The sequence below is a fragment of the Furipterus horrens genome, unplaced genomic scaffold, assembly GCF_987537825.1.
Source record: "Furipterus horrens unplaced genomic scaffold, mFurHor1.1.pri manual_scaffold_10, whole genome shotgun sequence".
NCBI lineage: Eukaryota > Metazoa > Chordata > Mammalia > Chiroptera > Furipteridae > Furipterus > Furipterus horrens.
In genome coordinates, this window is record NW_028327180.1 from 39,995,399 (window position 1) to 40,010,872 (window position 15,474).

At 50.8% G+C, this 15,474-nt stretch overlaps 1 protein-coding gene and 1 long non-coding RNA gene across 2 annotated transcripts; one reads left to right on the plus strand and one right to left on the minus strand.

Annotated features, from left to right (window-relative positions):
• Positions 1-1,063: 1,063 nt before the first annotated feature.
• On the plus strand, positions 1,064-13,390 carry LOC149999718 (uncharacterized). The gene is made up of 3 exons (XR_016513528.1): positions 1,064-2,235; positions 8,995-9,087; positions 13,128-13,390. It is a non-coding gene; the product is annotated as an uncharacterized LOC149999718 (long non-coding RNA).
• TICAM1 (TIR domain containing adaptor molecule 1) lies at positions 9,964-12,490 on the minus strand. Its single transcript, XM_090289408.1, has one exon. It carries the CDS (start codon positions 12,318-12,320, stop codon positions 10,242-10,244), a length of 2,079 nt encoding a protein of 692 aa, XP_090145534.1. The 5' UTR covers positions 12,321-12,490; the 3' UTR covers positions 9,964-10,241.
• Positions 13,391-15,474: the final 2,084 nt, after the last annotated feature.

Sequence of the window (15,474 nt, forward strand, 5' to 3'; positions counted from 1 at the left end):
ATTCGAAGAGAACCACCTGACAGTTTCTTGCTGGGCAGGCGGGGAAGAAGGCGGGAAGAGGGTGCCCCTGAAAGTGAAAGGCCGTGGTGCCAAGTCTACTTACAGGAGCAGCCTTGGGCCGCGATCTCTTAACTGGAGGAGTCCCTATATGTGCTGGGACTCTGTGTAAGATTTCATTTGGAAATGGAGTATTACTGCATAAAAAGAAAAAGTGAAAACCGCTGACTTAGTCCAAACTCCCCACTTTGCTGTAGGGTTGCCATGGAAGAGAGGGCGGCTTGATCCTTCTGAAAGGCAAGGAAAGACTAAGGAAACGGGAAGGCCCCCTGACTCAGTGAGGGACCCACTGATGGAACCAGTGGAGCGCTGTGGCCCAAGAGGCCTGTGTATGAACTTGGTGGGTTTCCTGGAGCTGGTTCCAGCCTAGAAAAATCCAGGCCTCCCCACTTCTGTTCCCACTGCCATCTCACTTGTGAAATTCTGTTTTTCTCCACATTAGTACAGTCCAAAACTACCCAAAAGCACCGCCCCATTAGGTGGTCATTGAGTTTTTCCTAAGCACCCACTGTTGGCCGGGCATGTTCCGGGTCCCCTTAAGGGTAAGGATTGAGCCGTTATTCCTGAGGTTGATGGTCATTCCATGTTCTCACCTGTGACAGTAGGGAAAGCCATGGCCTGGTGACATGAACCTCCAGTAGGTCATTGGGATGGAGAGTTCTGGTTTCATTGGGTGTCCAACAACTTCTTGTAAAAAAATTATTTATTGAGAGATGGGAGGGAGAAGGAGGGAGAGAAACTGATGTGCAAGAGAAACCAATCAGTCATCTCTTGCATGCCTCCAAGTGGGGGCTTGGCCCGCAACCTGGGCATGTGCCAGGGAATCACACTGACAGCCTTTTGGTTCACAGGTCAATGCTCAGTCCACTGAGCCACACCAGCCAGGGCACAACTTAAAATATATATATATTTATGTTATTACAGTTGTCCCAGGTTTTATGCTTTTGCCCCCCTTCCACCCAGATCTGCGCCCCCCCCCCCCCCCCCACGACAGCTAACACCCAGTCAGCTACAGCATGAACATATCCTTGCCTTAAAGAAGTGGATTTCACATCGGCTGATTTCTCAGAGCCATGTTCTTCTGGGAGACACATAACAGCAGCAAAAGCATTTATTGAGCCCTGACTGTATGCTGGCACCATTCTACATGCTTAAGCGGGCCACCTCATTAACTGCTCACAACAGTCCTGTCAAGTAGGTGTTACTCCTATTTTGAGGCTTGTAAGAGGTGTTAGGAGGCTCACCAAAGAGGAAAGCTGATCTGTGTCAAATGCTTGACAAGCTCAGACTTCCTGGTGAAAGCCATCTCAAAAGAGCTCAGGCAGGTTCAGGTGAGGTTTGTTTCAGCAGCTGAAAACTGTTAGGAATTACCTGGTTCCTGCAGGTGCCCTGAGATGGCAGCCAACAGAATGGACAGCATCTTTTTGCCAAGTCCTAAGGTTCACTTGGATTGGATCAATCAGGAGCCCAGAAATGGGGGCTGGAGGAGGAGCCTGCATCCCCAAAACATCTACCCCAAGTGAAAGTACGGTGCTGTAAAATGGAACAGGCTCCATGGAGGAGAGCAAAAACAAAAAGCAATCATAAAATTACTACCTGTAACTTATCAGTGAAGAAACAAACTCAGAGAGGCCAAGTGGCCTACCCAAGGCCACATAGCCAGGATAATGACCCACTTCATTGGTAGTTGAGCAAACTGAGGCTCAGAGAGGAGTAGGCGTTTGCTCAAACTCAGCTGGAAAGCATGCATCCCACCTCATCAGTGGAAGTCACTACCCCTACTCACTGTCAATTCCCACCTTACTTTCTGTCTCCACAGAACTGAAGTCAGGGCCTGAAATTCTGCTCATTTGCTCATGTACTTGCTTAATGCCTTTCTCAGACCTTCCAGAGCCCTGTGAGGGTCTGTCTTAATCATGGCCATGACCTTAGCTCCCATGGGTTGAGTGAGTAAATGGATGAATGCTTCCCAACTTCCAGAATTCCAGTCCTTGGACTACTTGGGGCAGCAGCAGGGGACACTGGGAGCAGGCCCTGATGGCTTGGCCACACACAGAGCCCGTTGCCACCACAGGATTCCAGCACTGTCATTTGAGCAGTGTTTATGGGAGGGGAGCGGAGTGTCCTGGCCTGAAGTTAAAGATAGCACAGCTCCAAATCACATCACAGGCTGGAAAGGTAAGATGACCAGCCCCTGGGGCTGCTGGCACAGCTGGTCACTAACTCCATGTGCTTGGAGAAAGGGTGGGTGGGGGGTGTGAATTCCTATGGGAGATTGTGTGAGGACTGGACAGAGGGTGGTTTTCATCCAGTGGTTGTCACATGTGTTAGGCAATTCTCAGCCCAAATTTGGGCAGTACCACCCTTCTTGCAGGGCTGAGGGAGAGAGATTCCCTCCCCTGACCGCAGCACCTGTGGTTTTTGTAGGTCACAAAAGAGACGTTGAACAAGACATTCTCAAATCCCCCAGGGCAGTCCTCCCTCCAACCCTGCCCTGTGCCCTAATGTCGCCTACTGAAAGCCCATCAAGCAATGATCTTGGTATAATACCACTTCCTTTGGGAAGCCCTCCCAGATCATCAAAGGCACAGCCTCAGCCATCCTCCACCGCATCCTCTTTGTGTATTTCCTTCTCAACCCTTATAACATTAACTCCTATAATTATCTTCTTCATGTGCTTCCTTTGTTGTGCCCCTCCGTTAGAATGTCACCTACTTAAGCTCATTCTTTGCTTTGTTCCCGGTACCGAAAAGAAGGCCCGATGTCCTGGTTGGTGTGGCTCAGTGGATTGAGCACCAGCCTGCGAACCCAACAGGTCTCTCGTTCGATTCCCAGCCAGGGCACATGCCTGGGTTGCAAGCCAGGTACAAAGGCAATCAATCTATGTTTCCTTGTCTTTCTCCCTCTCTGACACATAGTAGCTATTTAAGTGCTTGTTGAATGAATAAATGAACTCACATGGCTCCTTCTAAGAAGAGGGAGGAGGCCTATGTGGCCATATCAGAGTAACAGGGAGAGCTGGAGGAGCTGGGTGATGCAGGCAGATGGTGCAGGGCCTTTAGGCCCGAGTGAGCTGTGTGGGTTTTATGCTTTGGGAGATAGGCAGTTGTGACAGTTTCAAGCTGAGGAGAGGAGTGACCTGATTTCTGATTTAATTTTGATTTTGCTGTGGGTGAGACTGGAGGAATGGCTTTGGGTGGATCTAGAGACTATGGTGTGGGGAAGCTATGCAGGTGCCCCAGTGAGCAATGGGGAGAAGGTTGTGGACCAAGTCATGCCATGGGTGGGGACAAGTGGACTTGTTAGACCTACTTTAGAGTTGGGCTGGCAAGAGATGATGATCTGATTTGGAGAATGGGAATTGAGAAAAGTCAAAAATGTACTCCTAGCTCTGGTCAGTGTGGCTTGGTTGGAGCATCCTGTAAATGGAAAGGTCGCAGGTTCGATTCCCAGTCGGTGCACATGCCTAGGTTGTTGGTTTGGTTCTCAGCCAGGGCACATACGAGAGGCAGCCGATCAATGTTTCTCTTTCACATAGATGTTCTTCTCCCTCTTTTTCTCCCTCCCTTCCCCTTTCTCTAAAATCGATAAGCATGTCCTTGGGTGAGCATAAGGAAAAAAAAGTACTCCTATATTTCGAGCCAGAGCCAGTAGGTAGATGGATGGTGGGGCTGTTGAATGGGCTGGAGAGAAATGGAGCAGAGTTCTGGACTCTAGGTGGCTCTAGGGCCGCACGGGAGTCCTACGTAGCTGCCTTGTTCATCACTGTATACACCATACCCAGGAAAATGCTTGGCACAGAGTGGGTGCTCAATGAGTATTTGTTGACTAATTGAAGGCTGTCAGTCCCGGGGAAGGTAAGCTTTTGAGCTGCTGAAGTGGCTTAGCATTGACTTTTAAAAGGACCTCAAATTCAGGCATCATCTGGGACTAGTAGGTAACATAGGTGGGTGGGCAGCTGTGACCCCAGCTTCAGTCAAAGAAGAAATCATAAAGAAAACTAGAAAATATTTTGAACTGAGCATAAAACACAACATATAAATGTGTGGAATACAGCAGGTAAAGCAGTGTTAGAGAGAAATGTATAGCTTTAAATGTTTAGAAGAGAGAAAAATGGAGAATCAGTGATCTGTCGCAGGAGTCTGCAAACTCTGGCCCATGGGCCAAATCCAGCCTCCTTTTTGTAAATAAGGTTTTATTGACAAAAGCTGTTTGTTTTTTTTAATTCTATGTTTTTAAGGCCACCAACTTGACATCGTTTCTCTGATGTAGTCCATTTTCCGCTTTCAGAAAATGGGCATGCTCATTGGGCAGTGTGGAGTGGTGGTTAGGACACAAGCCACATGAGCTTGGGACCATCATTTCCCCTCCCTGTGCCTCAGTGTCCTCATCTGTAAAATGGGGTAATGGTAGCAGCTGCCTCCTGGTGTCGTATGAAGGATTAAGTGAGTTTACTCAGGAAAACATCCTGGCACACAGTAAGAGCTCAGTAGAGCTTTCGTAGTTATAGGGCACCTACTGTCTGCATGCCCATTTGTACCTTAATACATGGATGAAGTTGTAAAATATTTAGTTATGTATTTACTTGAATGTGTCTTAAGAAACAAACTGTAGCTAGCTCCACCAAACATGTGAGTTCACAGATGTTAATACTGCAGATGACCTAAAGTTCAAAATAAAGACAAATTTGTATTTTTATACAATTTTTTTACTAATATAAAATTTACCATTGTAAAGTATACAATCCATTGGCTTTTAGTATAGTCGCAAGGTTGTGTAACATCACCAGGGCCAGAAAAAGTTTCATTTTAAAGCCTGCTTAAGGAAAATTATCACACGGCTCAAAGAATAGGAAAAAAAAAAAAACAACGTAATGACAGGGCAAATGGCTGGCAAAGATCATGAGGACTGTAGACAGGTAAGCAAAGTTTGGGGATCAGCAGGAGGATGCCAAAGAGCATCACAGCTCCATATGACAAAAGGAGACTCTGAGACCCAGCAAGGGATGGGGGTCAGGCACAACCCCACCCCACCCCACTCCCAAAGCCTGCTGGCCACCAAAGCCCAGGGTCAGGAGGGGACAGGGTTTATAGGGTGGCCCAGAGCCCGGTGAGGGGTCTGAGGAACCCCAGGGGAGCCTTGAGGAGGAGAGGCGATTGGGCCAGGCCCCTGAGAGGTCTCAAGCAGCTCCTTTTCTTGAGAAGAAAACAATTTTTTTAACTTCCCTTGGAAATTGGAAACCCTGGGCGCCTCCCAGAGCTATAATAAGGCTGTGTCCACTGACCAGGTTAAAAATAAAAGATCCCACCCAGGAGCACTCGGGCTGGGAGGAGACACTGTGTAGACTGGGCAGGGGTAGGACCTGCTCTGTGACTTCAGGCATGTGGCTGCCCTCTCGGGCCCATGGTCCCCAACAGCATTAGACTGAATGATTTCCAAAGACCAAGTTAATGGGGGAGATTTATATGGATGCTGTGTTAAGGAGGCTGTATGCTGGGAGAGGGGGCTGTTGGCTGTTGGTGTGGCTTGGAACTCTGCACTCTGGGGGTCCCTGCCCCTTAGGGTTCTCTTGGCTTAGAGGATTCCCCCACCCAGCCCTGGCAGGGGGCGAGACCAGAAACACTGCCCGTCAGCACCACCTGGTGGCGCTGAGTGCTCATCACTGCACCTGGGTCCCCACAAAGGAAACATCCTGTTCTCCAACCTAGGGAGACACAGGTTACATACCCAAGTCAACCACACCGGCTCCTCTCTGTCCCTCAGAGGCACCAGGTTCCCTCCCAACACGGCCTTTGCCTGGGCTGTAACCTTTCCTCCCTGGACTGCCCCTCCAGGAACTTCTATGTGCCCCGTCACACCCAGGACTACCCAAGTTGCAACCACTTAGTCTTATGTCTGACTTCCCTACAAAGCTGTGAGCTCCCCCACAGAGTCTACTTTAGTCAACAGTGTCCCCGGAATCTGAAACCATCCCTGGCATACAGTACGTGCTCATTACATACTGTTTAATGAATGAATGGTTGGATGACAGAATGAATGGACTGCCTGCCAGCAGGCAAGAAGGGAACATAAAATCAAGAAGCTGTTTTAAAGATAAACACAGCCTTAAACAGTAATTCAAATTCATGTATTAGCACCTGCTTTGTGCCAGACACTGGTATCCAGCAGTGAAGTCAACAGACAGAATTCACATTCTCATGAAGAAGATGGATGACAATGTGGCCAATGAATACACAACTTATAGAGCCAAGTCAGGGAGATCCAGTGGGTGAGATTGTAAATAAATTTCAAATTGTATACTCAGAGAAGCCCCCCATTGAGAGGGTGACATTTGAGCAAAGATCTGGAGGTGAGCTATGGAGATTTTTGGTGGAAGGGCATTCTGAGCAGAGGGAACAGCCTGTGTGAAGGCCCCGGGGCAGGACCAGGCCTTGTCTGTGTGGCTGGCCTGGAGTGAGCAAGGGGGAGAGAGGAGGAGGTGAGGGGGCAGGGAGAGGGTGGGGGTAGGTCATGCAGGGCTTTGTGGGCCTCTAGGAGAGCTTGTGCTTTTATCCTGGGTAAGGGAGGTGGGAGCCCTGGAGGACTGTAGGCAGAGGGGGAGGGGGAACAGGACCTGACTTGGGTGCTCAGACGTGTCCTCTGGCTGCTTCAGGGAGAACACACTGTGGGGGGCCAGGGATTGAATACAAATCAGTCAGGTCTATGGAATGCAGAAGTGGGTGGCTGAGGTTAGGGAAAGGAGGGCAGCTTTACCCAGATTCCTCTTTGGCGCCTTTTGAATTTTGAACCATGGGAATGTAATCCTTGTTCAACAGAAAATAATTTTAAATATACATCTGTTGATTGCATGTTTGTGTGCAGTGCTACATTGATTGTTGGGGAGGCAGTGGGGTGGGGGTAGATCTGTCATCTCTGTGTCTTCTAGGCAGTGGGATAATCAGGCTGCACTGGAGACATATATTTGTGAGATTCAAATGCAGCCCACTTCCCCTCCCCCTGTTCTTCCCAAGCCAAGCCACAGCTGTGCATATGCTGAGACACTGGACAAAGCACCACCATCTGGGCCCAGAGGGTCGGAGAACATTTGTACACTATCTCAGAAAGACATTCTGAGCAGGACACAGCTATTTCCCTCCAAAGAACCAAATTATCTATTATTTATTCGTACTTCACAGTTTTTAAAGGAGAAAAATTTCAAGAAAAATTTTCTGTTTTTCTTTAAGTCTATTTGGCCAAGAGGGGCCATGGGACTTCCCCTGGAAATACCCAAGCCCACGTGGGCACAGAGCTGGTGGTGGCCACCAGGGGGTGCCAGGGCAGCAGGAATTATAGCTGAGCCCCGAACTCTGGGAAACTGTGGCTGCCCCTGTGCCTGGAGTTGCCGTATCCTATGTGGTCTCTACTGCAGGCTTTTGCCATGCTCTACCCACTTCCAGGAACACTTTTCCCAACCTATGGCTCATTCCTCAGGTCTCAGCTTACCCTCTCCTTCCAGAAGCTTCTCAATTCCCCCGAGCTGGCCAACAGTCCCCTTTGAGGTCTAGCAGCCCCTAGACTTCTCCATCACAGCTCTAATTACCCCGTAACAGTCTCTGTCTCTGGCACTGGGCCATGCACACTGAAAAGATAGAACGGGGGTGTCCCGGGTCACCTCTGGGGTAACTACTCAGTCATCATTGTGCCTACAGGGCCTGCACACAGTAGGCCCTCAACAAATTTTGGTTGGATAGTGGATAGATGAATCCACATTCTCCTTACTCACAGGTAACAGGTCTGTGTCCCCAGAGTCCTCCACAGGCTCACACAGGCAGGTGCCCAGTAATTGTTTATCAAAATAACTCAGTTACCAAGCACTTAATTATGTGCCATGCCCTGTACTGGCTTCTGAAAACACCACAGTGACCAAGATACATCTGTCCCCAGCCCTCTCAGGGTGTCCAGAGTGTGGTGGAGAAACCACAAATTAACAAATAATGACATTAACAAGGATATCTCCAAGAACTTGAAAGTCAAGGCAATGAATTAACAGGCTGTGCAGTCTCTGTATGAGCTAGAATCCAGTAGAGAACCCTGGCTTTCTCGTGCCCTTGAAGGCTACTTATGTGTTGTGTGACCTTGTAAAAGTAACTTCACCTCTCTGGGCCTCAGTTTCCTCATCTGTAAATTGGGGACAACGGTAGTCTCCAGCTCCTGGGGCTGTTGAGAGGATGACAGAAGCCCATCTGCCCTATTTCCCTGGCTCCGTTTGTCCTTCCCAAAGCAGCCACCAGAGAGCATTTGAGTCAGGTACTGGCTCTTCTCAGCCCACAGCCCTCCAGGGCTCTCACCTCCCTTAACAGGTGGAGGTGGGGGCGAGGCAGAGAACCCAAGTCTTCCATGTGGTCCAGAAGGCCCTATACAACCTGCCTCTCCAAGCTCTCACCTTCTCCCTCCCTCACTCTCCTCCAACCACAGAGGCCTCCTAGCTATTCCTCCAAAAGGCCAAACATGGCCTTACCCCAGGACCTTTACACTGGCTGTTTCCTCTGCCCAGATCATCCCCACCCCATCCCACCCAGTTCTTTCTATGGCCAGTTCCTTCCCTTCTTCCAGGGCTTGGCTCCAACACCACTTCCTCAGAGAGGCCCCTCTCTGGCACCTGAGTCAAAGGTCTCTCTCCTGAGATAGTCCCATTACCTGGCCCTGTTATCTTAGCTTCATTATTTGTTGAGTCATTCACTGTTTCCCCTCCTCCACCTCCAACTGAAAAGAGAGCAAGGAGTAATGACATCCACCCCTACAACACCCCACTGCCTGGGAAAATCCTGACAGGCACTCAGAAATGTTGGTCAGATAAGCAAATATTCATTGCCACTGTCCAGTTACTACAGGGTATCTCCCAAACCCTGCCCTATGCTACCCCACCTTGGAATCTAATCTCAGGATTCCCTCCCCCAGGTTTCACTTCATCATCGTGGCTGGGAGGCTGGGAGCAGAGCCCTGACAAAATCTGAGTCAGCCACTAAAAGCAAGTGAAGAATGACAGGCTGGGTGAGTCACACCAGGCCTGCCCCTGGAGTGGGGCTGGGGTGGGGGTGGGGGGTGGTGGAGCAGGTGCTGGAGGAAAGAGCATGCAAAGTAAAAGTTCAGATCAGACAGTTGGGTGAAGAGGACCTGCTAGGCCCTCCCATCATCTCTCCCTTGGAAGTTTGGCTTCTTCCATTGTAATCTCCCCAGTTCCAACTCAGCACTTTCAGGACCAGAACTCACCTCTTGGGGACTCAGTTTTCCCCATCTGTACAATGTGCCCAACCCAGAAGCTTCTACCTCAGGGGTCATTTTGGGAGACTAAAATATGTTTAGATATTTAAAGCCTCCAGAATCATTAAGCGGTGAGCGCTCAACAATTAATTCTATTCTTCTTGAATCCCCTCCCTGCTGGGCATGCACAGCTAATAAGCCCTTACACTGTCCCTGGTGTTTCAGTGTCATGGAACAATTTACTGGTGACCTTGAAACACTGGAATCATAAACCCACTTCTGAGAAAGCAGAGGCTCAGAGAGCTGAAGACACTTGCTGAAAATCATACAGTGGGATCTAAGCCCAGCCTTAGTGAACGCAGGAAGGCAGACTCCCCATGACCCACCAAAAGAGCTGCAGCAGAAACTGCTAAATATCGTATTAGAACTACTTTTAGCACAGCACATGGTCTATAGAAGACTGCATTTCCCAGTTACCCTTGCAGCCAGAGAGGAGCCCTGTGACTATATTCTGACCAGTGAAATGAACAACTATGGGGAATTTCTGGTTCATGCCATTCATGGAGAAGCGAGCTTCTCTTCAGTTTCCCTTTTTTGGGTACAGTAGGTGTATTTTTATTTTAACAAATTGCCCAGCCCTTTTCCCAGAGAAGAATGGTGCTAGAGAAGCATTCAATACATATTTATTATAATTAAAACGCCATCCTAATATTCCCTAGTCCATTCCCCACCACTACCATCCAGAAAGATTGTAAACACCAAATCTAATTCTGGCCCCTTCCCAAGAGCCATAAAGTCATTGGGGCCCATTTTGCACAATTTCCTGAGACATGAAGGTGTCCCCAGCAATGTCGTGAAAATAGCAGATGACCCCATTTTCCTCTGCACCCCCCTGGAGATGGGGGCTCTTCAAGGTCCAGCCCAAGGGGGTCTGAAGGTCAAGGTCATAAGTCTTCATCACTTGGTCGTTCTGCTTCCTGTGTCTTGTCCTCAGGCATCTGGGTCCCTCTTTGGTTCCACATGTGGTTGTTGAGGCCCAACTGTACCATCTGTGCATGGTGGATGATGAGGGGCTGCAGCCCCGGGCTCTGAGGGAGTACAGGTGAGGCTTGTGGGGAGGCTGGAGGCTGTGGGAAGACTGGGCTGGGGGTGCCAGCCAGACGTGGAGGCAGGGTTGGTGGCTGATGGCCAGGCCAGGTAGGAAAGGATGGTGGGGCCCCTAGGGGCCCCTGGCCCCCATAGGGCAACTGAGTCCCAAATGTCATGTGGTTCCCGAAAGCTACCTGGAGCTGCTCCATCTGTGTCTGCCAGGACAAGTAGGTCTGGAGGTAGGCTGAGTATGCAGCATTCAACGCTGCTACCTGCTGCCGCTCGCCCTCCAGGTGTTGGCGCTGCTCCCGCAGGGCCCGAGCTTCCTGTTCCTTCCTCCAGTTGGCCTTGCGAGTCCGCAGCTCCTGGGGCTTGAAGGTGTTGACTACCTTCCTGGCAAAGATCTCAGAGCGCTCGTCCAGCCACACCAGGCTGTTGAGCAGCCTGGACGTGTCAGGGCTGAGCTGGGCCAGAGAGCTCTCCAGGGGCAGGAAAGGGACCACGGAGTCTCGCCACCCTTGCCGTGTGAGGCTGTTCATGAGCGAATGGCTCACCTGGTGCAGGCTCAGACAACAGTCGAAGTTGGCAGTGAGCAGCAGGATAGTGAAGGCGGAGTGCTCTATGGCATCCTGCAGGCAGCTCAGCTTATTGCGCCCAGGCACCTGGAAATCCTCGCAGAAGGTGGCCCCGTCGGACACACCCAGGGCCTCGAACTTCTCCCGGACACGCAGGGCAATGTGCTCATCTGCCTTGGCGTGTAAGACCACAAAGTTATAGAATTTCTGCTCTGATGACTCTAACTCAGGAGAAGGGGCACATGGATTCAAGGAGGCAGGGTGAGCCGAACAAGGAGTCGACAGAGAAGGGTAGGGAGGGGATGTCTTTGGGGCTGAGGTTGTTGGTGGGCATGAATGGGCTGTCTGGGACGTGGTATCTTCTATGTGAATTTGTAGTGGCATCTGGCCCTTGACAGGGCAGGTGTTTCTGGAGGGTGAGGGCAGAGATTTGGGGGCTGGTGACACTTCCGTACATTCCACCGGGTAGTGGGTGCTCGTGTCTGGAGCTTCAGAGGGGTTGGGCAGGCCAGCAGGATTTGCATCTGAGGCCACCTCAGGAAGCCCGGGGCCTCGGCTATTTGGTGGCACCTGCATGTCAGCCATGTCTCCTGACATAGGCCAGCTCATCTCCTCAGGCTCCTGGTGGCCTGTGGGGATAGGCTCGTGCACTGGGGGCTCATCACACAGCTTGCTGGGCCCACCTGGGCTGTGAGGCTGGCTAAGAAGGACCATGGTGGGAGACTGGCTAATTTCCAAGTTGCTGGCCAGGGAGGCCGGGGTGCCGGTGGATCTCAGGGAGCATCCTCTGCTCCAGCCCAAGGGGTCCTCGATGGGCTGAGGAAGGCTGCGAGTCTTGGACAGCGATGCGGAGGATGGCGGGAGGCAGCCCAGAGCAGAATGGAGAGGCTGGAAGTCCCCATGGTCCCTGATGATGTCCCACCCACACCGTTCCCGGGCCTCCTCTTGGAGCTCTCTGAGCTGAGGGTCATCCCTGGAGCTGAAAGCCTGGAGGGCTGCCCGGTAGGCCACATCCCTCATTGCGGCTGGGCATAGCTTCTCCTCGGTGAGCAGGTGGTACAGCCGGGCAACAGCCCAGGGCATGTCTGGGGGCTCCTCTGTGGCCTCAGCACTGCTGACCATGCCGGCCCACTGGCAGGCCACAAGCCGGGCCACCGCATCTGTCTTCAGGGCCTCTAGGGAGATCCTGGCCTCGGTCTCCTGGCCCAGGGTCAGGAGCACCATGGCATGCAGGAGGTCTGCCCCCTGCCAGCCTGGGCGCAGGGTCTTCAGCTTGTGCTTAAGATGCAGGAGCTTGTTCTGGCCTGCTGTGCTTAGAATGTCAAAGGCACTGGAGAGTGATGGGCCCGTGCAGGCCATGGGCAAGATGGGTGCGGCCTCCGATGGCAGAAGTGCCAGTGGGTGGAGGCATGTTCCACGCCTGCCTTCCTGCACGCCCGGTGTCCCCTACCTGCTCACACCATACCAGACTCAAGGGAATTACCGGAGCAGACCTGTGGGAAGCATGAAACATATGTGACCACCAGAGAGGGGGAAGCCCTGGGAAGCAGCCCTGACACCCCGCCTTCAAAGACCACCATGACCTATCATAACAAGGGGACCTTGGGCAAGACGTGTCACCTCCCCCAACCTGTTTCCTCCTCTGCAAGAGGACAGCAGCTGACATTTTGCTGGGGTCATCCTAGAGGTAGATGCTAGAATCTCCCTCATTTGCAAATGAAGAAAATGAGCCAGAGAGGTGAAGTCACTTGCGCAAAGTCATGTAGCCAGTGAGTGACAGAGCTGGGATTTGAACCCAACCAGCCTGGCTCCAGAGGTTGTGTGCCTAACCCTAAACTACACTGCTTGTTATGGTAATAAGAAGCCTGCTTATGGGATTGTTTCAGGGAACTGAGTTATGTTAATGTATGGAAAGTTCTGGGTCCACTGACTGGAAGTCAGTGGGTGCTCAACACATGTTTGAAAGAAAAGTAATCAGCCTCCTAGCTGGACACAATGAGACCCATACCCTGGTATTCACAACCTTGGGTAGTCCTTCCAACATTGTGCCTGACATGACATCTGTGACTGAAAGAAGATGGCAGAACAGATGGGGTGCCACTCATGACATTACGTTAGAAAACACACTGGCTTTCTTCTTAGCCACTCTCTTTCTCTGTCATGCAGTTGGGGGTAAACCATGTTGCAAGCAGCTCCGCAGAGAGGCCTACATGGTGAGGAACTGAACCTGCCCCCCACCAGCCATGTGGGGAGCGAGCCTGGACTCCCATCGACTCCAGCCCCAGTCAAGTCTTCAGATGATGCAGCCCGTACTGACAGCTTGACTGTGACCTCCTTAAAGACTCCGAGACAGAATCACTCCACCTCTCTGCCCCCAGATGCCTGACACTCAGAAATTGTGTGAGATCATATATATTTGTTGATTTTAAGCCACAAAGTTCTGGGGTGATTTGTGACACAGCTATATATGTAGCTAACTGATGTGAGTAGCATTGTTAATACAGTGTGCTAACTATTACCACATGCCGGCTCTGTGCCTAATAGCACTGCCAAGCCATGTGGAGGCTACATCCTCTTCTCTTTGTTTCTCAGAAAATGTCACGCTGACGCCCACTTCAGGCTCTTTGCAGGCCCTGCTCCCTCTGTGTGGAGCACCTTATCCCCAGACTTTTGCCTGGGTGACCTTAATCTCATCATTAGCTCTCAGGTACATTGACACCACCTCAGGTACAATGGACCCTCCACAACCACCTCCACTTCCCATATTAGTCTGTCTCTCCCACATCTCCCTGTTCCCCCGACAATGGAATCTGCCACCGAGAGAACTCTTCCTGTGTATTGAGCCATTGGCATTTACTGTCTGCCTTCTGATCAGTGGGCATCAGAGGGTCTGGGCTGAGTCTCGCCTGGGCACTGCTGGGTCACTGAACCACAGAACAGGTACCTAACAAACACTTACTGAATGAGTGAATCAGCCCAGTGTCTCAGATCCTCCCAATGTTGTGGAGAAAAAACAGGCTCAGGGAAAAGGCCTTTCCAAGGGCATATAACAAAGACATTAGGGAGGGTATCCCAAATCCCATAATTCAAGTCACCAGATGCTCAAAGCATGTCATATTGAGACTCGGGAAAAACACAGCCTTAGGTCCACTCCAGGGGGTCAGGGACACTGTATCTGCCCTTCTGCTCGGTGGGCTGAGGCCCACTGCTGGGCCTCCCTAGCACGCATGGTGAGTATCTACAGCCTAGAGCAGCACTTCTCAATGGGCACAACTCTTCTCCAGGGGACACTGGGGGATGTCTGGGGACATTTCTGGTTGTCACAACTGCGGGGAAAGGTGCCCCTGGCTAGGAATGCTGCTCATTACCCCACAGTGCCCAGCACAGTCCCCCACAGAGAATAATTTGGCCCCAAATGTTGCTAAATGCTGATGTTGAGGGACCCTAGTCTAGAATTAAGTATTTTTAAAATTTTTTATTATTTACTGATGTTTTTTAGAGAGAGGAAGAGGGGAATGGAAAGAAAGAGACATTGATCTGTTATTCCACTTATTCATGCATTCATTGGTTGCTGCTTGTACGTGCTCTGACTGGGGATCAAACCTGCAACCTTGGTGTATGGGGATGATATTCTAATCAACTGAGCTACTCAACCAGGGCTAGGATTCATGATTTTTAACCTTCATTTTAAGCAGATGTTTTATGGTCCACTGGAACACCAGGGCCAAGGTCCGTGATTCCAGGAAGGTCAGTGGCAGGGCAGAGAGAGCATTGGGGGATACAGCCTCAGGGAGTGGAGGTGCAAGCAGGTGACTGAGGGGGCATGACTAAGTGCATAGCAGAAGTGGTGCAGAGGAGAATAGCTGTGCTGGTGGAAGGGTATAAGGAGGTCAGCAGCTGCCTGGCTGTTTAGAAAATAAAAGTGGCCTGACATGATGAAATGCTGGTCTGAAGAAGGAAATAGCCGAGACCCAAACAATGGAGCTGACTTTCTAGTATGGAGAACAATCAACAAATACATGAGTGAAGTTCTCACTGTATCAAATGGTGATAAAGGCCATGGAAAAACGGAGGAAGGAGGGTCATGAATACCCAGAATCAGGGTGGGTGTTCGCAGTTTTAAACACTGTGGTTCAAGAAAGCCTCAATGAAAAGAGAGATTTCAGTAAGACATAAAAATGGGGAGAGTGTTGACCCATGGGGTCTTCTGAGGGAAAAGAACATCCAGGCAGAGGGAACAACCTGTGCAAAGGTTCTGGGGCAGGACTCTGGCATATTGGAGGAACAACAAGGGGGCCTATGTGGCTTAAACAGAGCGATCAAGGGCAGGGAGAAGGAGGTGAAAGCAGGGAGGGAACAGGGAGGGCCATACAGGGCTTTGTGGGCTGCAGCGAGGACTTGACTTGCTACCCCAATTGAGGGGGACACCTGAAAACCAAAACCACCTTGGACCTGTCTGAAAACAGTGGCTTTGACTTGTGCATGTTGCTATGAGAGAAAATGGACTTAGCAG